The 19,420-nt window shown below is 33.6% G+C and overlaps 8 protein-coding genes across 10 annotated transcripts in view; 4 read left to right on the top strand and 4 right to left on the bottom strand.

Moving 5' to 3' along the window:
- LOC108735692 (zwei Ig domain protein zig-8) overlaps window positions 1–2,560 on the bottom strand; it is a 202,207-nt gene extending 199,647 nt beyond the window's left edge. The window contains exon 1 of the mRNA XM_025974241.1: window positions 2,000–2,560. The gene's annotated coding sequence lies outside the window, so the exon portion shown is untranslated. The remainder of the gene's footprint in view (window positions 1–1,999) is intronic.
- LOC108735623 (A disintegrin and metalloproteinase with thrombospondin motifs 7) overlaps window positions 1–4,232 on the top strand; it is a 35,933-nt gene extending 31,701 nt beyond the window's left edge. For both annotated transcript variants that reach the window (XM_025974227.1, XM_025974230.1), the window contains 3 exons: window positions 263–380; window positions 3,080–3,406; window positions 3,838–4,232. In XM_025974227.1, coding sequence (XP_025830012.1) covers window positions 263–380; window positions 3,080–3,406; window positions 3,838–3,981 — 589 coding nt within the window. In that variant the 3' untranslated portion in view covers window positions 3,982–4,232. The remainder of the gene's footprint in view (window positions 1–262; window positions 381–3,079; window positions 3,407–3,837) is intronic.
- A 1,123-nt stretch (window positions 4,233–5,355) lies between these two features.
- Window positions 5,356–6,381, bottom strand: LOC108735658. Its single transcript, XM_018467712.1, has 4 exons — window positions 6,199–6,381; window positions 5,950–6,143; window positions 5,777–5,887; window positions 5,356–5,700 (listed from the first exon to the last, which is right to left on the bottom strand). Exons 1-4 carry the CDS (start codon window positions 6,331–6,333, stop codon window positions 5,550–5,552), a joined length of 591 nt encoding a protein of 196 aa, XP_018323214.1. The 5' UTR covers window positions 6,334–6,381; the 3' UTR covers window positions 5,356–5,549.
- Window positions 6,382–6,797: 416 nt separating this feature from the next.
- Window positions 6,798–8,552, top strand: LOC108735624. The gene is made up of 4 exons (XM_018467660.1): window positions 6,798–6,923; window positions 8,069–8,229; window positions 8,287–8,397; window positions 8,456–8,552. Exons 1-4 carry the CDS (start codon window positions 6,798–6,800, stop codon window positions 8,550–8,552), a joined length of 495 nt encoding a protein of 164 aa, XP_018323162.1.
- Window positions 8,553–9,196: 644 nt separating this feature from the next.
- Window positions 9,197–9,859, bottom strand: LOC108735625. The gene is made up of 4 exons (XM_018467661.2): window positions 9,850–9,859; window positions 9,576–9,769; window positions 9,405–9,518; window positions 9,197–9,344 (listed from the first exon to the last, which is right to left on the bottom strand). Exons 2-4 carry the CDS (start codon window positions 9,605–9,607, stop codon window positions 9,197–9,199), a joined length of 294 nt encoding a protein of 97 aa, XP_018323163.2. The 5' UTR covers window positions 9,608–9,769; window positions 9,850–9,859.
- Window positions 9,860–10,350: 491 nt separating this feature from the next.
- Window positions 10,351–13,470, top strand: LOC108735626. The gene is made up of 8 exons (XM_025975015.1): window positions 10,351–10,482; window positions 10,848–11,035; window positions 11,153–11,263; window positions 11,354–11,440; window positions 12,185–12,254; window positions 12,314–12,498; window positions 13,128–13,238; window positions 13,302–13,470. Exons 1-8 carry the CDS (start codon window positions 10,351–10,353, stop codon window positions 13,468–13,470), a joined length of 1,053 nt encoding a protein of 350 aa, XP_025830800.1.
- Window positions 13,471–15,166: 1,696 nt separating this feature from the next.
- On the bottom strand, window positions 15,167–17,266 carry LOC108735653. Of its 2 annotated transcripts, none has more exons than XM_025974740.1 (4): window positions 17,056–17,266; window positions 16,196–16,389; window positions 15,741–15,854; window positions 15,167–15,381 (listed from the first exon to the last, which is right to left on the bottom strand). In XM_025974740.1, the coding sequence occupies exons 1-4, from the start codon at window positions 17,191–17,193 to the stop codon at window positions 15,222–15,224; spliced, it is 606 nt and encodes a 201-aa protein (XP_025830525.1). In that variant the 5' UTR covers window positions 17,194–17,266; the 3' UTR covers window positions 15,167–15,221. The 2 variants fall into 2 exon arrangements, with proteins under 2 accessions (XP_025830525.1, XP_018323210.1); XM_018467708.1 differs by lacking the exon at window positions 17,056–17,266 and adding an exon at window positions 16,499–16,653.
- A 526-nt stretch (window positions 17,267–17,792) lies between these two features.
- LOC108735659 overlaps window positions 17,793–19,420 on the top strand; it is a 2,925-nt gene continuing 1,297 nt past the window's right edge. The window contains exons 1-4 of the mRNA XM_025975023.1: window positions 17,793–17,935; window positions 17,997–18,489; window positions 18,544–18,657; window positions 18,847–18,952. Coding sequence (XP_025830808.1) covers window positions 17,806–17,935; window positions 17,997–18,489; window positions 18,544–18,657; window positions 18,847–18,952 — 843 coding nt within the window. The 5' untranslated portion in view covers window positions 17,793–17,805. The remainder of the gene's footprint in view (window positions 17,936–17,996; window positions 18,490–18,543; window positions 18,658–18,846; window positions 18,953–19,420) is intronic.

The following is a 19,420-nucleotide window of genomic DNA, read 5'->3' on the forward strand; positions in this document are numbered from 1 at the left end:
AGCAAAGACCAAAAATTTTATGAGCGTGGAATTATGCTACTACCAGAAAGATGGCAAAAGGTGTTGGACCAGAACGGTCAATGTATAATTTAATAAAGTATTTGTTTATTATACGAAAACTATCTTTCATTTCCACAAAAAAAAACGAAATGACTTTCCGAACAACCCTATAGTTTCTCGAATTGCAATAATTTTTGTTTTGGAACCAACAGTGTTGTTCCAAAAAAAACAAAAGACACAAAGGACAAATTGTTTGTTGCAGACATATAACGCTGGCGGGGGAGTACACGGTGGCGGGGGCGCAAGCTCTTTACGAACGAGACAACGAATGGGAAAAGATAAGAATTCCAGGTCCCATAAAAGAACCCATAGTTATTTACGTAAGTATTTATCTGCCCATCATTCGCATCGATAGATTGTAAAAATGTTATCGAACGAAGTTTCAGCGTCTCTTAATACGTATTACGAACATAAACATAAAATATAACTCCATTACAAGATACACAATAAAATAGATGTAATGGATAAAAAGCTACGATTTTTCAAAAGCTTCCAGTGATTCCCAAATGCATTATTTCAACAATTAAACTATTCAAAGTTTATCGTGATAAAGTTATTATTATACGAGGGTGGATTGATAAGTTTCCGGCCTGACCAAGAAAAACAAGGTTTTTAAAAATTTTTTTTTTTATTTCTCAACATAATCTCCTCCAAGGCTGATACATTTCTCATAGCGGTGTTCCAGTCTATTAATGCCATCTCTATAGACTGATTCGTCAAGCTCCTCAAAATAACCATTTACAGCTTCGATTACTTCTTCATTGTCCGCAAATCTCTTACCGCCAAGCCATTTTTTGAGATTAGGGAACAGAAAATAGTCACTCGGGGCTAGGTCTGGAGAGTAAGGAGGGTGCGGCATCAATTCAAACTTTAGATCGTTGATTTTAGCCGTCGCAACGATTGACGTGTGCGCTGGTGCGTTATCGTGATGAAACAAGATTTTTTTCTTCGCCAGATGAGGTCGTTTAATTTTCACCTCGTGGCTCAAACGTTGCAATAAGTCTGCGTAGTATTGACCAGTGATAGTATTACCCTTTGCAAGGTAATCAATGTATATAATACCTCTTGCATCCCAAAAAACAGTAGCCATAACCTTGTTCGCCGAAAAAATTGTTTTTGCCTTCTTTGGAGTTGGTTCCCCTGGTCCAATCCACTGTTTAGACTGTTCTTTGGTTTCAGGAGTGTAGTGGTGGACCCACGTTTCGTCAACGGTTACGAATCGACGCAAAAATTCGCTTGGATTACGCTTATACAATGACAAATTTGCGGTAGAAATGTTTTTTCGAATCAATTTTTGGTCGACTGTTAGCAAACGCGGCACCCATCTTGCACAGAGCTTTTCCATATGCAAATGTTGGTGCAAAATATGTTGCACACGTTCATATGACATCTTACAGGTCTCAGCTATCTCACGCACTTTCAATCTGCGGTCTCCCAGCACTATTTGATGAATTTTTTCGATCATATCTGGAGTTGTGACCTCAACGGGGCGTCCTGAGCGAGGCCCATCAGAGGTGCTCACACGACCCTTTTTAAACTCGGAAACCCACTGCTTAACGGTTGAATATGACGGGGAGGATGTCCCCAGTGTTGAGTCCATCTCTTTTTTAATTTCCTTCGGCGTTAACCCCTTCAAATAAAAGTATTTGATGACAGCACGATTTTCCTGCTTTTCCATTTTTACGAAAACCACAGAGGCGTCTTGTTCAGCGTGCTGTCAAACCTACACTAGCAAGGAGATCGGGCTGAAACTATAGCTACAAGCTATCCAAGGATGGTACTATAGAATGTCACCTCAAGGTAGGCCTAGTGGCGTCATCTCTTGGTTAGGCCGGAAACTTATCAATCCACCCTCGTACAATCCAATGTTTAATAGAAATAAATTATAAAACACAACAAATTCAATTAAAGCAACTCAATCAAGGAAATCGTGACTCACCAGTAGGTGGCAGGAAAATTTCAGCTCTGCTAATCAAACTACTATCTCATAGTTATCCAATAACAGTAATTCCACAATATCATAATTCCAAAGTTCGAGAAAACACAGTAATACCGATCAAATCAGCGAATTTCCCGACGTTACAACCGCGACTCTGCAAAAAATTACGCATCATTTCCACAGTGCCACATAAAGATAATTGATATACCATTTCTGTCATTTAAATCCATAGACGCCGTTACCTTTTACGATTGTCATCTATTAATTAAAACAAAAGAGTAACTTGATAACAAACACAACCACACAAATTGACTATATCACAATTCCAATTGTTTAACAAATTCCTTGTTATTTCACTCGACTTGCCAATTATTAAAACAATAGTCTAAATTAATAGTAAACACGACCACGATTTCTTTCTTAAAAGATACATCGAACGAAACTGAGATAGTTACACACACTATCGTCAAGGACATGGACAAGGACATGACGTGCAAGATACGGCTTGTTCGTGAACTCATGAATCACAGCCATCCACGTTTTAGACGACTTTATCAAAGCTTGTTCCTCATTCTGGTTATAAAATAAATGACTTTATCAATAAGGATTGATAAATTAAATAGGTCAAAGAATGCAAAAAAATTAATATAAATAATTATTATATTAAGACAAAGGAAACAAAAAAAATTGTAATTCGATCATAAAAGAAAATATCAATTATACCAAATTTTAAATGTTTTATGTCACGCTGTTGCATATTACTACAGGGTGGCGCAAAGTCTACCATAATAAATATGGTTAATCATGTACATATCTATTCGAGGAATTGGTAATTGGACAATAAAACACTGGTGATACTAGGAATGTATCTGAACATGTAAAATGTTTCGTTAATAAATTTTTACTTCGTCAAAGTATCCACATGGATCCCTAATTTCACCTGGGTTTTATTGCCCAATCATCCTGTGACTCGTTGCAGGTTTATTAGGGAACGAAATTTAAAAAAATACGTATTAATTATGTTTTCAGTTTTACCTATTTAGCTACGTATCTGAAGTATCATTTTCGGAATAATTCCAGGTTATATTCAAAGGTAAGACCCCAAACCCCGGTGTCAAATATCAGTACACAATTTCAAAGAGAGAACCAAAAACTTTAAAATACTCATGGGTGTTAAGCGAATGGTCGCAATGTTCGGTAACTTGCGGCGGTGGGACGCAGCATCGCAAACCCCTTTGTCAAGAAATGATCACGGGCTCATCTATACCAACGAGTATTGTAGACGAAACCTGGTGCGATCCTGCAGAAAAGCCGGAAAAACTAATGAGAGCCTGTAACATTGAGATTTGTCCCTTCCATTGGTGGACAGGACCGTGGCATCCTTGTCCTGTTACCTGTTTTTCAAAGGTAATAATTACATTCTACATTCTACATTCACGAACTATTTAATTAACACAACAATGTATCCCCATAAAAATTTTGTTACATACAAAATTCTTTCATCTCTATCCACCCTGTATATGTGTATATCATTTTTATTGAAATATTTTAAAATATTTCCCATACATAAATAGGACGACATCTGCCGGCTTTTGTTAGCTTCTTTTGTTTCAATTTTCCGACTAGAATGCCATCTATCTACAGTCATACCGTGGACATCTATCGGTTAAATTTTCCTCGAGTGTTTCCTTCTCGTTTCCACGCGATTACTGACCGAGACCTCTAGCGGAAAATCGTCCAATAGACGTTTTCTTTCACACAAAAATCTATCCAATCTAATAATAGTATTAGACACACGTACGAATTCAAATGTTACAATAATTTTGAATATTTTTAAGGGTGAAAAGGTGATGAGGCGTCGTGATATAATGTGTATCGAAGGAAAAGAAATGTTGCAACCCGATCAATTCTGCGAACAATCCACACGTCCCCATGAATACGAACCCTGTAATTCTCTACCCCTTTGCCTTGAAGATCGATGATATAAGTGACAAAACGTAATAAGTCATCTTTAGAAAATATTTCTGGCAGAATGCTGCACCGCTGGTTGATAAAATTTTCATATAATTTTCTAGATGACGACATGAACATTAAAAAGAAAATATTAAGATTGAAAATCAAAAAAAATGTACAGATCATAAACAATAAGTTATCTAATAGTTGTAAATATTTAAGTTTAAACATTTACTTTATTTTATGTATAACAAATCTATATATGTATAGGTACGTTAACGCATATTATAAACACATAAAAAAAGTTGTAAAGTGCCTTAAATACGTAAATAATTAAGTTATTTAATTTTTATTTGTAATTATCCAATTGTAAGTATTATTATTAACGTACTAGATCAAAAGCTAACTTTGTAATTATTAAATACAGACATTGTATGAGACTGACAACTATCATCACTCCTCTAACCACAATAATAAATTATATTTTCTTAACGAGAAGTCTTATAATTTTATTAAACCATTTACCCCAATGCTCCTATAAACTTTTTAAAAGTAAATCCAAGAACGAAACCTCACAATTCTCGAACATTTTCTCAGTGCATTTATCGTCAAAATAATTTCCATAATATTTATCGAAACCTTTCAAACTACAAAATATAAAAATTAAAAATAACCGCTAATCAAATGATTCCAAAATTAACTTACTCAAAAATTACTCTCAGTATATCAAGTACCAAAACATTACCATAAGGGAGTATCTCACTATGAGCATCGAATTCACAAAGGAATCTCTGCAAGCATGCTTTTCCATCCATGCCCAAACTGGTGCAATAAAGGTAAGTAAGCAAAATACATACACTTGGTGTGTCAGTTATTTAACTTTTAAATTATATCAGATCATTGGACTCGAACAGAAGCTTATGATATTGATAGATGCTTTCAATTGTGATACTCAAAAAATGGTAATCACTAGACACCTAATACGTACACATCCAAAGCATGTTCCAACTGCATATAAATTTTCCTGCGCTGCCGGAAATGATGTGGGATGTACCGGGAATTTTTATCATGTTTTTCACGAATATAATCTTCTTTTGAGGGAAGCGGGAAGGGTACATCGCATTCTAGAAGCATATTTATTGGAGGAGAATCTCGCAATAGGGATTTCACCAAACTCAAGTTAATCTAAAACAAATTTTTCAATTTACTTACAATTAGATCGCTAATATATGCTGTAGTTGAAGCATTTACCACAAAATTCGTTCCTTTTGGAAATGACAAGTATCTTTTTTTAATATCAAGAAACAAATTACTCCTTGATCTCTTTAGCGTCGAGTTCACCAGCCCGTTTATGAAAAACAGCAAATATAAATTACTGGTCTTCATTTCACATAGTAAATAGTAGGAATGCTATCAACAGATTCACCAGGAAGCTTATATACTTGAGATATATTACCGCTAGATATTGATTTGCTTGAAACACAAGGTGCAATATTTAGTCAATTCTTTTATTTATTTGCTACATACACATGTCGTTTATATAGGTAAGTTATAAGGTAAAAGACAGAGTGAAAGACCAAATGCAGACATTAGCTTATCATAGACCATTTTCCGATTCTTCTGTTTGTTTAGCTACATTCAAGCTATAATATAGAAGTCCAAGGATAGAAATATCGCAATTTTCAAAAACTTTCGGGTCGCAAAAGTTTTTATGATCATGATCATTGTATTTATCAACATCGTAGAAGCTAAAACAGAGAACCAAAACGTTCGGCATCTTTACATTTTAGTTTTAGTAGATATACAAAACCGAAAAATGATTACTCAAAAATGGATGATAGTAAATCGGCCACGACGGATTTTCCTGTAGGAGGAAGTGAATTCTTAGCTTCGCAAAGTAATCTTTTGACACAAGAATTTCCGTTTAAACCCATTCTAAAAAAAAAGATTTTGTATATATGTCTGCCCTGCGTAGGTACATTTTTATTAAAATTTACGCCTTTAATGCGTCTTCTAAATGAAAATACAAATCGCGCCTTTGTCTATAGTGCAATGGTTTCTTTTTGGATAATTTTGCCTTTAAAACGTCTTCTTTTGTAGGTAGGGGAAATGGAACATCACATTCTCCCAAAAAATTGGTCACTGGGTTGGTTATATTCGCCAGCAATGGTTTGGTAATCGTCAAATTAATCTAAAAGCATTTCAGCTACTGATTCTACTTTTATTGTACATCTGAATTAACTTACTACAAAAGTGCTGCCTTTTGGGAAAGCCACATACCTTTTTCTTCTATCCAAAAGTGGATTTTTTCTGAATTTATTCTCTTCACAAATTACACCATCAATCACCAAGTAGATTAAAATTAAGTAAACAAAATCCATTTACATTTATTCCTAAACTGGCAAAAGTATAATAAATAACATCTACCCTTCTTGTTGATAAGTATGTGTGAACTAATGGAATTCCACAAAAAATAAAATTCTGAACGTTCAAGTTTACCAAAACGTTCAATATTTGTCAAAGTAATAAACATATAATTCCTTTAACAAACATTGTACGCTTATAACAGTAAAAAAGATATGATGTGACAATTTTCTAACAGTATGCATCAGATTCTACACATCTTCGATAAAAAATATTTGCAGGGTCATTTTAAGTATATGCATATATCTTCACAAACATATCTACCAAACAAAAATCAAACGGGAAGACAGTTATTGGTAATTAAATAAAGGTCTTCATTAATTGCTTTAGATAAACTGCGAAAATCACATCATACATCTGCTATTATATATATTTAACAAATTTTCAATATCGTTGGCTAGTTAGTAGATACTTATTGATCATGAAAGTAGTGCAGAACGTAGTACCATTTATAGTTTTCTTTACTTTGATTGTGCCCTTATGTTTTACCGAACATAAAAATAGATTAAGAAGAAGGGTGGTTTTTGTAAAAGACAGTAAATTTTTTGTAATAACTACCAAGACACCGTTTATTTACCTGTATTTAAAACAAGATGCCAATTTCAGGTTCGTATAAACGGCTATGAACCTTTACTGCGATGGTCCACGGTTTTCGGACACGCATGGGGTTTTAAAACAAGTTGGAACTTGCCAACAACCCTGTCAAGCCGACGCAACTTTTTCAAAAGAAGTTTAGAAAGTCACTACGCTTTATTGAAAGAGTAATTACTAATAACTGATTATTACAATATTTTTATGTAGGTGATTACTTCAGTAAGTTAATTGGCATTAATATTTTTCTTTCATATACAGCCCCATCAGAAATAATTATTACGATTGCATTTTGTGGGTGACATGTTATCGAATTAGATCCGTTCTATCTCAAAATTCATGCGGGATGATTTGTCAATTATATCGTATTATTGAAAGGTAAGAAACTAATGAATTTTAATTTATTAATTACTTGTTTATTAATGAATCTTTTCCGGTACCAGTTACGGTTCTTTCAATTTATCCACATTTGCAGACACTTGTGATATTGATCCTGAAAGCTGCCATCAGGCAGAAAATTTCATCCTTTGAATACCTTATTAATTACTGTTAATGTTTCATTGTAATTAAGTTAGCATATAAAACTACATATTACCATTATAATCTAAGAACTGGGAATGCTTTTTGTACATTTTAGGGTGGGTTGAAATTTTAAGCAAATTATTCTTCAAAATTAGCGTTTATTAAAGAAAAACTTTTTTGCTTGATTGTAAGAGAATTAACACTTTCTTCGAGAAAAAAGGCATTCAAAGTTTAATGAACCAGTTACGCAATGTGTTAAATATATGTGTAAACTGCACCATTTTTGGTAAAATGCTAAGCATCAGTCAAAATCGTCCAGAACGATATGTCTAACTTTTTAAATTAAAATATGAAACCGAATCTGTTATTCATAATTTTTATCAGTGCTCTCTGTTTTTATTGCTCTATTTTAACTGAACAAATTAATAATCCAAGTGAAGAAAAAGAAGAATATCATAGAGGTGGTAGGATTAAACGTAAAGTGTTATTTCTTCCTAAGGCTATATGGTTTGTAAGTCATAAAAATGAATTTTGATTCCTTTTTCATTTTTTTTGTGTTCAAACATTTTTTATTTTAAGATGCGATTAAATGGTAGAATTAACATGTTAAATTATACAACCATCTTTGCCCATGGTTGGGGTTTTAAAATAGCATACGATTTACCTACAACCATGTCAAAGAAGAAATTATTTTTTAAGAGAAATTCTGATTTTAATCTAGAGGATTTTTATTCAAGTTGGTAAGAGAAATTAGCTTTTAATGCAAGAGAAAATTGATACATAAATAGTATTTTTAGGTTTGATAAAGTACAATTTTACCATATCATGGACCAAATTTGTAAGCATTTTCTGCGAGACAGTACCCGAAGATGTGGAGTTTCTTGCAAAATACAAAACATTATTAATAGGTAATTGAATTTTATACCTAATAGGTTCTTACTTCTGATATTATGTTTTTATTTTTAGCTCAAATGGGACCGATGGTGCTTTTTTCCAATCGTTCATTGAAAAATGTAATCATTACAGCAATAAATATTCACAAATGCATGTAACACTTCATTAACTCTAGCTAAGTTGTAAATTTAACGTATGTAACTGTTTTATAATAAAACAAAATAAAATAAACGAAAACAGAAACAATTATGTATCTACATAATATAAAAAAATCAGAAGTCTGCTCTTCAAAGCAAAACTCAAATACTTTAACTTTCTATTTAATCTTCTTTAGTCATTTTACAAAGTTATTCCACAATTAATACAATATCTATTAAGTTTTTATAACATTTCACAGGTAAAGAAAACAAATTCTTAGTGGAATACCATATGAGAGTTAGAAACCAAACATTTTGTTACATCATAGTATCTGTATCCGCTGATAATACAATTGTAATATCTACATGATTAATGCAACTAGAGGGCAGAACCTAGTATAGTATTGATGTGATATAAATAACAAAATGATATCAAAAGTAGTACACAGTGACAAAAACCATAAATTAAATAAATTGTCGTCGTGGGATTTAATGGTACTGTACATAATATTATGGTGCCACTTGGTGACGAACAATCAAACTGTATACTTAGATCTTTTATTTCTTGGTTTCAATTACAAAAAATTGCTGTTAGGATTAATAAAAATGTAAAATAAGGTGACTGTCAGAATTTAGGCGAATCTCTTCTAATGAAAAGCCTTGAGGGTTCCATTTTCTATTTTAGTTTAGTAAAAGTGGACACCAAACTGAAGCTACACTCTGAATATAATACATGACAATTTCCAGTTTGTTTCCCCAGTTTTTCAGCAGCATAGTACTCCATGTCTGAGTAATCTTCAATTTCTTCCGACGTAGTGGACGGTCTATAAAATACCGAATGAAAATTTCACTATTTTCATTTAGTATATCCATCATTTATTTACGTTAGAAGAATGTGCAAAATTTCTGCAAACAATCCAGTTCTTTTTTCAAAAGGTATTTCTGCTATTTCGCAAATGGTTCTTAAAAGGCAGGCTTTGCCATCTCCAAACCCCGACCTTTAATAAGACAATGGTTTCAAACAGTGCAAAATACTCAACATTCATCAAGGGTACTTTTCAATAAAATTATTCAAAGATCGGTACATGTTCCATCGAGACGCTCTTCCCTTCGTTTTTCTGGAAAAATCAAGTGTAGGATTTGTGTAATACGTAGCGTTGTCCGTAGAATAATAATTGGCCCTTAGGTAAGTTCCAATCGCCAAACTATTGTCATCTACTTCAAAAGGAAAACTTACACCAGCCAAAAACTACAAAAAAGTGATAAATACAATTCGATCAGAATGTACCTAGTTGTTGTATTGATCTTAGAATTCACGTATGTGCCCACCTGAAGTAGAATTAATGTGTCTACTTCATTCACACTAGACTGAAAATTTGCAAACGCTGTTTCTACAAAAAACAAAACGATGTACAACTTTTTCATTTTCATTCAATTCTCAAGCCCTAAATACACAGAACAAGAACTGTGTTAGGCATTAGGAAATAAAAAACATTGGGTATGACTGTGAAGTACAGTTTCATTAAAAAACCTGTAAAATGTTTAAAAATGTCATTACCATCTTGAACTACTGTTACAAATCTGTTACCACTTATTTAATGTGTATATCCATTCACAGTCTGCTAAAGCAATTTATCTTATTAAAGTAAGTCAACAATTTAATTTAATATGAAAGTATCTTCATTATCAAACTCAATTTCCAAATATTTACCGTAAAAATCACCCATAACTTTACAGCACAAACTAGCATACCCAAAGGTGCAGTTAGGAATAAGATTTTCCTTGGGTCGACATGTAGTAACAAAACAAAACACAATAAAACGTCTAAAAATGTTCTTCTACGATTGTTTAATAATTTCGTTTGTCTTGTCTACTTTACTATCAGCAATAAATTGTCATAAAATAGAAAAACTATCCAGAAAGAAAAGATATTTGACATTTCCCGAAGGTTCTACATTTTCGGTAAGTTACTCCTTAAAAAATAACAAAGTTGTTTGGTGCCCTATATCAAAAAAAGGTTAAATAGTAACTATACAGAGGGTACAATAGAATAAATTACTGATTTCAAAGTCAAATAATTCAGTGGTTTCTAATCTCACATCAAATGAAATCAAATTAATCGAAATTAATTAATTGAATGTAAACAATGGGATACCTCTACAGGTGTTAATTAATGAGCTTTTGGTTTAACTGATTAAAAACGAAAGTCTTATTTGACCAGGGCATCACTAGATAATTTATTCCAGCAATCACTCCCTATATTTCACTATCATCTGAGACAAATTCGTTGGGACCATTTTATAGTGAAACGTATCTTCTTTTTTTAGGCTGCCCTTTGTCTTACAGCCCAAACAATAGGGCCTGCCGAAATTTTCACTGAAGCAGTGGCGTGGGGCATTGCGTACGATCTTCCCAATGACACATCAAAATTTAAATCCTTCCTGTACCCAAAGGCAGCCCTAAAAAGGCGCCACCGTAGAGACCTCTACCAGAGATTAGAAAAACTAATGAATTCGTATGTCCCATCAGTATTTAATCATTTATTTGTTGTTCCAAGTACATACGTATGACTTTCTTTGTAGTATGAATAATGGTTTTGCTTTGGTCTAATGTAAAGCTTTTGTATGTGCAGAATGGGGTTGGAAGGGAGGTCGTGTATCTTTAGAACGTTATGCGAAGTAGGACAGACCCTTGCAGATCGAAGGGCTAATCTAGTGGAAGAATTCTTGTACATTTTATTCCAGTACGTACACATATAAATAAAAGCTTTTCAGAACACTATAATAAATAGTCACAAATGTCGTATTACTAATTTGCATGTTTTTTTTTGTAGATTTCCTTTGGAAAATCTTTCATTACTGGAGCATGACGAGTCATGGCAATATTACTGGGCTTTTAAAAAAGGAAAAGAAGAGAAGATGTTGGATTGCTCTCGAACGTTTTGGCAATGTCAACATTCCCTTATAGATATTGTTCTTGGACTTCTCATTAGCTAAATTATAGCATACACTATATATACTTGTAATACTTTTTTCTATTTAGACTTGTATATAAATACTGATGTAAATAATTATTCAATAAAACTACTTTATCTTTAAACTAGTTATATGTTATTATAAACCGTAAAGTAACGAAAATGATTAAAATTTTTATTCAAGTTTTTCACGTAATAATTCACCACAGAAATAAAAATAAAGGACTTTGATTTTTCTCCTTTACTTATGCTGCAAGACCTTCTTTCATGCCAAATTTTAAGATTTTAGGTCAACCGGAAATACGTTATTAGCTCTAGGTTCTGACGATTAGTCTGAGAGTCGAGGAACGGGTAAGAAATTGACCCTATTTATATTAAAGTCTTCGCTTCTACGTTCTGATATACTGAAACCCTAAACCAACGGGAAAAAACGAATGCACCTAAATTTTTATAGATAAGTAGGGCAATGGGTTTTCTTTCTTATTAGCAAAGAAATTTAGCAATTTAAAGGTGCAAATTTAGTTCCTCGACATCAATTAACACAATTCGCTTAATGGGCTAAAAACTAAACGAGTTCACCTGCCATCATTAACTAACATTGTAGTTCAAAGTCGTATGTTAACCTGAAGAAAGAAGTGACATGTTTTATTTCGTTATCTTGTGTATTGTTTTATCAATGATTGAACCCAGCGAATCAAATTTGGAGCACCATTCTCGCCAGAAAAGGTATCTTGTGTTTCCTGACGGCGCCAGTGTTGCGGTATGATGTACTTATACTAATTAAAAAAATCAATTACATAATGATAAGTTTACTACTAGATATCCGTTTGCACCCAAGCGCAATTGATTGGACCATCGTTTCTGACCGAAGCTGTAGCATTCGGAATGGTCTACGATCTACCGAATAATTCACAAGAATTAAAGCCCTATCTTTACCCAAAATTTCTTTTGAAAAAAAGACATCGAAGAGATCTTTATAAAAACATAGAAGCAATAATAGATTCGTAAGTATATTCTACAAATTCACCATTTTGAGTCGAATCAATAAAAATGATAAGGACAAGTGTCTGTCAGTTGTGTGATACAGACTCATTGTCAGTTGGATTTAGAAGTGACTCCAATTTTTTGGATGTAATAGGTCAGTCAGGACTTCTTACCAGAACCAACCTCTTGTACATCCATTATGTAAAGTCAGCACCCAAAATGGCGGATGACAGTAAGTACTCTCGTCGGCCATTTTGAATCCATCCGATGAAGAGAAATCTTGGAAAATACCAGTTACCCCTTACTTTACGTATAATATTCACACAAACCTTAAGTTGGTTAACGAATTATTCACGCAAGTCGAAATTTAGAGCTTAATAAATGCCACTGGCTGCCCTTTTGACAGTCTCGAACCGATGCATACAACTTCAGAAACTTTGAATTGAGTTCTTCTAAAACTTTTAAAGACGTTAACTTTCAGAAATCATTTCTCAAATGTGTACAAGTTCTGACATGACATGAAACTTTCACTGCAGTGCTTGTTACCTACTGTCTACTGAACAAGTAGATTATTCACCTGGATTTTCAAAGTTTAATGAATTATAACGAATGAATGATAATGAGGTAAACCTAATACTCATTTTTTCAGAATGGGTTATGATGGACGGACCTGCGTATTCAGGGCTCTGTGTGAGGCTAGCCAAAAGTATTTCTTCTCTCCAAAGAACATCATTGAAAAAATGCTATCCATCATATTTAAGTACGTACTTGCTCTCGATGTTTTCCTTTTCGTAAGGTCCTAATCTTTTACAAACGCTTTTAGATTTCCTCAGAAACACATTGCGGACATTGAACCAGAAGAACATTTACTATATCACGAAGCTTACAAAAATGGCCGAAGCGGCGACCACAGGCCATGTCAAGTAATGTATCCTAGCTGCAGCTTTTCTCTGCTCGAAATGGCTTTAGGAGATTATTCAGCTTTTGGTTAAAATGACAATTAATGAATCTGTTTATGTATCAAAAGCAACTGGTTAATAAAATATATTTCTTCCTGCTTTTCCATTAATGTTAGCAAATATTAGTGACACTTCCTAGTCAAAATTATTATTTTATTTGGACCTGCTGTCTTTTTTGATCATCAGTACACCTAAACGACTTCAAATGAAGAAAATTGAATCCATTACCTACATATATCAATAGGATGGAGCATCGTCTTACTTAAATCTTTAATAAGCCCAATCAATTTTATTAAAAGATTGACTCGTTCCGAAACTTGATAGATAGATTACAGTCGCTCCCTTGTCCCGACTACGTAGTATGTTCTATCCAGTAGAAAACGTGATGGGTTTGCAAAGTCTTCCAATAACAAACTATTTGAAATTAAGATGGTTAGTTTAACTGACTTATTGGAAAATGCTCGGTTACAACCGGTCCCCTGAGAACGATCGAGTAAAGGCCAAGGCTATCATTTTCAACCGCAATATCAAACGATTGACTAAATAAACCAGTACAGCAGTCCTTACAAAATATTTCAAAGAATTGAATTCAATTTAAACAATGAAACAAATAATGTACCAGGTTTCTGTTTTAACTTTTGTATTGCATGATTGTATTTGATGACTGTACCAGAATTAACCAATTGAGACCATAATTCTACCAGAATCAACCAATCTAGACCATAACCAACAAGCCCAAAAACCTTCAAAGTCCAACTTAACAAAACCAGTGTCAACCATTTATCTTTCAACCCTTAAATGAGGACTTTCTAACTAATTCACTCTAAAGGGTACATTTATAACTAAAAATCTAAAACCATTAATGCCTTATCTAAACTCATGAAAAAGATTTCCAGGTTTGCTAGTCAAGATCTAGATTAATTGATGAGTGTATCAGAATAAACCAATTGAGACCATAATTCTACCAGAATCAACCAATCTAGACCATAACCAGCAAGCCCAAAAACCTTCAAAGTCCAACTTAACAAAACCATTGTCAACCATTTATCTTTCAACCCTTAAATGAGGACTGTCTAACTAATTCACTATAAAGGGTAGATTTATAACTAAAAATCTAAAACCTTTAATGCCTTCTCTAAACTCATATGAAAACTTAGGTACCTTGCCTTTTGTTTGTTCAACAAGCTTCGTTTTCATATTTTCGAATTATCCGATAGGTTAATTTTAAACTGAACGCCGTTTGAACACGATGCTATGAAGAGGCTCGCGATTAATTTTAAAAGTTGCAAACTCTCTTCAACAACGTAATTCCAATTGACTATTATTCTGGGAGTTAAAAGCAGAACAGCTCCACGAGATGCCGACCACTTATGCATCCATAGCCTCGATATCGATTTCATTACGGGAGGTCCATCCGTGAAAATTAGATGAACCTTTTTCAATCCATTCTCAACAAGCCGAACTTTCTACCATGCCCTTTCGCTTAATATAAAAGGTAAACATTCATTTTCCTTCGTGTTTTATTCAAGCAACAACATTAATTTTTAATCGATTTATCTTTCCAACTGTTTTAAAATCGATAATCGTCCAAAGCTAAGTCATTTTAGGTATAATCAATATAAAATCCTTTTTAGAAATAAAAACCCAAGTGAAAACAATTATCGATTTGTGGTTTATTTGATACAATTAATAGAAGATATTTCTGTGTTTCTTTACAATTAATTTGAGAAATATCGAAAGTTATAAGGAAAAGTAGATACTTATTTTACATTTTTGTATAACACTCATTTGATATAAGAAAATAATTTTGTAAATTTCGAAATTAAACTGTGTCTACATTCGGAATATAGGGAGTCACAATTTCCGGTACTTCTACCAAGTTTTTCCGCTGCATGGTACTCCAAGTCGCCATATTCTTGGATTTCTTCCGGCGTTGAAGATGGCCTGAAAAACAATCAACAGCATTTTCAAATTGTATTTAAGCATCTGTTAAGAAAGGAAGGAAAACTGTTTCTTGTATCATCTCGCATCACAATTGCTGATCGTCGTAAAATTATATTTTGGACTGAATGGTCTGTTAGACCGGAAAAACAACAGGACCTAATAGCAGTTCTTATAGACCACGACCCCTCAGCCCGAATCATAATTCTATAGACGCTTATGTAGATACCTACTATAGTGTCGTAAATCTGTTTAGCAATTTATCAAATACAAATTTGAATATTGAAATATTCAAGAGCGATCGAATTGATCTCTTTTATAAGTGAAGTTAACTTGAAGTGAGTTTCGAAATTTATTCTTACGTCAATAATGCATGAAGTATTTCAGCAAATAAGCCACTTGTCTGTTCGAGGGGTATTTCGGCAAGTTCGCAAATTGCTCGTAGTAGACAGGCTTTGCCGTCGCCGAGACCAGACCTGCAATTGAAAATGGAATTATGACTTCGCGCCCATGGCAATACCAAATTGGCGAGTCGAGAGTGACTCTCATTAAAAGTTGCCTCGAGTAGGATGACGCCCTTAAAAGAAAAATTAATTTATATATAGGTAGACAATCTGGAACACTCACTCTTGTAATGGCCAAAGAAATATCTGAAAGTTAAGTTAATTAAGTGGGAAATTATATCTATTCTAAAGAGGAACAAAGAACACCAAGTGTTTGGTCTATAAGTTAATGAATATACTGAATGGATGGCTATATGCCACCAGATACTTATTCTGGTTGATTTAGATTAAAATATAATAAGAGATACACAAACCTTTCTACAAAATAGATGATTGATTTATAGAGATCCCACCTAGATGTTGCTCTTTTCCGTCTCCTTGCGTAATCTATTGTGGGGTTGTCATAATAACTGCTGTTGTCAGGCAACAGATAAAACGCCTTCATCGAAGCACCCCATGTTATACTGTGGTCATCAACATCCGCCGGTATGCCAATACCAACAACCAACTGTTACAGAAAACACAAAAACCACCAGGTATTTATTCAATGTATATATATACCAAAATTTAACAGCACTGCATGTGTAAGAGACCTTTCACATTAACCCCTAATTTACCTGAACCCAATTGTTTCCCGGCTGCCAAACGAGAAACCTCTTTCTCCTGGATAGCAGCTCTTCCTGCGAATTAAGCATGGGAAACAAAAGAAGCAGAATCGGAAATAAATTGAATAGCGTCGCTAGGTTTTTGCGCAACATTCTGTTGGAACGAATTTGGAATCAGAACTATGCGAGACCTTCTAATTATCACACCGCGCGTTTGTATAATAACGGTCGCCTAACTGTGCAAAAAGCTCTAGAACTAGAAAGGAATTGGTTGTACAACCGCCAGGAATCTACTAATTATTGACGAGACAGAAACCGGAATCAAGAAGAAAATGAACTGCTTTGAGAAACATCGTTTGAAAATTATATATCAAATTTCTAAATAGATTTACTTGATGGACTTCCTTTTTTGGTGTCTTAGCAACTATTTCACCCCTTTGTGGCATCTTTAGAAGTTACAAAATTTCCTTCTAAATAATGATTCAATTAATTATTTTAAAATGTTGGAAGCATTCAAAAATGTTTTGTGTGGAACACCCTCATTAAACATGAAAAATAATTGTATGCACCTGAATCCAATTCACCCCCGGCCTATAGACAAGGAATCTCTTCTGCCTTTCCAACAACACGTGGCTGGTATCTAGTACGTCTGTAGTTTGAATTATTGCGAATAGCGAACACATACAAAACATCACAAGTTTTCTCATTATTTTCCGCGGAAAACTGAACTTAAATTTAGCCGATGTAAAAATACAATCATGTTAATGGTTTCGAACTGCTGTCGCGTTGTAATTCTTTTTGTAGATGGGGTTTGAAGAGACGAAATGCTTTAGGTCAACGTATTCTACTAATCCTCTGAACAAACATTCATTGTGTGCGTCACATTCAATTCATATCTTACGCATTATCAGTGTCGACAATGCTAAAATGAAAAGTAAAGATGCTATTTACAATAAGAATCATAAGACATTCCTTTGAAGAGGACAATTCATTTTGTATGTCACATAATATGATAATCATTACATGAAATTAATATAAGTAAATCATTTGTGATGATTATCGTTCTGACTGGAGCTTGCAGATCAAGAAATACATCAAGTATCTTACAATCTTGTACCTATCCATTTTTCGTACGTGTCTAGTTTGTTTATTCATATTAAAAATGGGTCTCGTTCGGAACGGTACTTTTAATTATCATCTTTACCGAATGTTCCTTCATCTTTCAAAGTCGACAACCTATAAGTGAACCTCACCGAAGGAAAATGTTCCTTCCAATTTTGTTATTCGTTGTTTTATCTCAAACTTCGGCGGAAACAACAATGTCCTTAACGTCGGAAGTCTCAGAGTTTAATAAAAATTACACTGAATACAGAAATGACATCGGAGCTGTTAGGTTGTCCAGAAAGAAGAGGTTCCTCGTATTTCCTGAAGGAAGCTCGCTGCAACTTGGTGAGATGTCTTAACTCTAAACTGTAACTGAGCTTATGTAATATTTATCACTAATTTCTAGTCTATTGTTTGACAATGCCGTCAATTGCAATGGCAGACTTTTTTGTGTTTGGATGGACTGCAGCTATTGCTTGGGAATTGCCAAATAAACCCTACATTGGGGTGCACAAGAAGAAAGACAACAAGGAGGGTGAAATGACTGAAGGGGACAAAGGCGAAGATCATCCCCATAGTCGTCTCGATTCTCCAAGCGGTAGTAAAACAAAACTTTATTACACACAAAAGAAATCGCCATATTCAACTATCAACAAACTTGGAATCAAGATACCCCCATCGACTTATAGCACAGTTCTACAGTTGCTAAACAAAAATTTCCAAAATCCGTTCTCGGATAAACGGAGAACTTCGCAAAGTCAAATGAAATACAGCAATGGTGGGTCTTATTACAAAGACTTAGGGGACAGAGTGACCATGTACCACGACCCTGTCTATCGGGAAGTTCACAGAAGAACAAGGAGAGATCTCTACCCAAAAATCGAGAAATTTCTAAGCATGTAAGTCAGTGCTTAGTTTATTCGCAATTTCTCCTAAATTAATTGTTTTGTTAGGCAACAAAAAGATGGTAAAGCTTGTTTACTGAAAGCTATTTGTGAAGTAACGAAATTGCCCAAAGGGAAAGAAAAGGGGAGTTTTATGCAAGAACTGATCAGAGTGTTATTTAGGTAAATAATTTACTATTTGGTTTTGAAATTATTGTGTTATTATTAAAGGTTTGCATATGGACCAAACCAGCAATAATTCAGCTTATTTTTTAGATTGATTCGTATGCACATAGTACGTGGATGACGTAAACGCAATCTTTCAATAATTTAACAGTACATATGTTATATTTTTCTTCTTTTTTATTTCAGAGTAAAAGAATTCCAACATCCAAGCGACGAAAAAGACAAATACGATGCTGCTGCCAATGAAGAGCACAACTGCGGTGATATGTATCCAACTTGTGATTCTTCAGTATTTTCTTTATTTTAGATAAATGTAATTCCTACTGTAAGTGTATCTACAAAAAATATAATTGTATTTAATAAAATATTAACTACCTTAATTTTTTTAATAAATAAATCGTTCGTTGTTATCCAATTTTCTAGACGCTTGCACTTGTTAATAAAATTATAATTAAGTAAGAAGAAGTTGAAACAATAATCGAATAAGAACAAATAATTTTTATAGTCTAAAATGTACAGTATAGTGCTTCAAATTAATTCCAAGAACACAACTTCTAGAGTAGATCTATTTAACTTTAAAACTGCAACTTGAGTGTAGGTACTTATGATACTGATTCAAAATTCGGCTTATTCTTTTAGCGTTTATTAAATTCATTTCTAGCTGCATGTGTTATTTAATTAACATCTTTTACGAGTTTCGTGATGAAACCAAAAAACATTTTTTTACGTTTCAGTCATCAGATTTAACCTTAGAGTGTTC

The sequence above is a fragment of the Agrilus planipennis genome, unplaced genomic scaffold (assembly GCF_000699045.2).
Source record: "Agrilus planipennis isolate EAB-ADULT unplaced genomic scaffold, Apla_2.0 scaffold86, whole genome shotgun sequence".
In the NCBI taxonomy this organism is placed as follows: domain Eukaryota; kingdom Metazoa; phylum Arthropoda; class Insecta; order Coleoptera; family Buprestidae; genus Agrilus; species Agrilus planipennis.